This window comes from Malurus melanocephalus, unplaced genomic scaffold (genome assembly GCF_030028575.1).
Source record: "Malurus melanocephalus ecotype Western Australia unplaced genomic scaffold, MMel_1.1 scaffold_3629, whole genome shotgun sequence".
Taxonomy (NCBI): domain Eukaryota; kingdom Metazoa; phylum Chordata; class Aves; order Passeriformes; family Maluridae; genus Malurus; species Malurus melanocephalus.
In genome coordinates this window covers 4018-5542 of record NW_026626861.1, presented here as the reverse complement: position 1 = coordinate 5542, position 1525 = coordinate 4018, and the positions used below count along the sequence as shown (strand labels likewise).

General features: G+C 64.7%; 1 protein-coding gene across 1 annotated transcript; it reads right to left on the bottom strand.

The window, feature by feature from the left end:
• Window positions 1–13: 13 nt before the first annotated feature.
• Window positions 14–1525, bottom strand: MBLAC1 (metallo-beta-lactamase domain containing 1; the record flags this gene model as incomplete). The annotated part of the gene is made up of 2 exons (XM_057389133.1): window positions 14–436; window positions 913–1525. Coding segments are annotated over 2 exons (642 nt in total), but the record flags the coding sequence as incomplete, so codon positions are not given.

Genomic DNA, 1525 nt, shown 5'->3' with positions numbered 1-1525 from the left:
GGGTCACCCCACACAGACACAGCACTGGGGAGGTCACGGAGTTTATTTTGGGTTTGGGGATGTCCCCAAGGGGGGTTGGTGACACTTTTGGGGTCTCAGTGATGTCCCCAAGGGGTTTGGTGACACTTTTGGGATCTCGGCAATGTCCCCAAGGGGGTCCTGTCCCCTCTCCGAGGGCCTTTGAGGTCTCAGCGATGTCCCCAAGGGGTTTGGTGACACTTTTGGGACCTTGGCAATGTCCCCAGGGGGGTCCTGTCACCGAGGGACACCCTGGGGTGGCCTCAGGGGTGTCCCCAATGGGGTCCTGTGACATCTTGAAGGACTTGGAGATGTCCCCAAGGGGGTCTGGTGGCACTTTCAGGTCTCGGTGATGTCCCCAAGGGGTCCCGGTGCCACCTCGGGGTCCTTCACATTCTCTCTCTGGGGCTCTCGTGACCTGGGGACACCCCGGGGTGTCACCTTCCCTTGGGGCCACCTCCAGGATTGTCCCCATGTCCCTCAAAGCCACCTCCAGGGTGTCCCCGTGTCCCCTAAAGTGTCCCTGTGCCCCCAGCATTGTCCCCATGTCCCTCAAGGCCACCTCCAATGCTGTCCCTGTGTCCCTTGATGGTGTCCCCATGTCCCCAATGGTGTCCCCATGTCCCCACGTGCCACCTCCAATGGTGTCCCCATGTCCCCAGAGGTGTCCCCAATGGTGTCCCCATGTCCCCAATGGTGTCCCTGTGACCCCAGGGGTGTCCCCATGTCTCTGTGTCCCATTTCAGGATGTCCCCGTGTCCCCAGGGTTGTCCCCAATGGTGTCCCCATGTCCCCAGTGGTGTCCCTGTGTCCCATTTCAGGATGTCCCCATGTCCCCAGGGTTGTCCCCAGGATTGTCCCTGTGTCCCCTGGTGCCACCTCCCAATGTCCCACCTCCTCCAGGGGTGTCCCCATGTCCCTCACCGCCACCTCCAGGTGCCACCTCCTTGTCCTCGTCCTCGTCCTCGCTGTCCCCGATGTCCCCCCCGTCCTTCACCACCCTGAAGGGTCCCCCGTGCCCGGGGACGATGACATCGGCCGTGGCCACCAAACTCCTGCGACTGCGCCGCTGCTCGGGGGGGTCCTCGCTCAGCGCCGCCCACTGCCCCCCATCCCCCTCCCTCTCAAAAGTGTCCCCGGCCACCGCCACTGTCCCCAAAGCTGTCCCCAAGGCCACCAGGCTGACGTGGGCACGCGTGTGGCCCGGCGTGGGGGTCACCTGCAGGTGCCCGGGGTGCAGCACCCACGGGACCCCCTGGGCCAGTCCGTTGGGCAAGTAAAGCCCCTCGCCCCGGCTCAGATCGAAGCCCACCAGGAGCGTGGCTCGCGGGAACAGATTGAGGTTGCCCACGTGGTCCGAGTGGCCGTGAGTGACCACCACGTGCGTGACGTCATCGGGGGTCACTCCATGGGCGTTCAGGAGCCCCGGGAGGTGCGGCCGGAGCCACGGACCCCCCGTGTCCACCAAAACGGTCAAAGGGCCACCATGGAGCAGAGTGACCGAGCC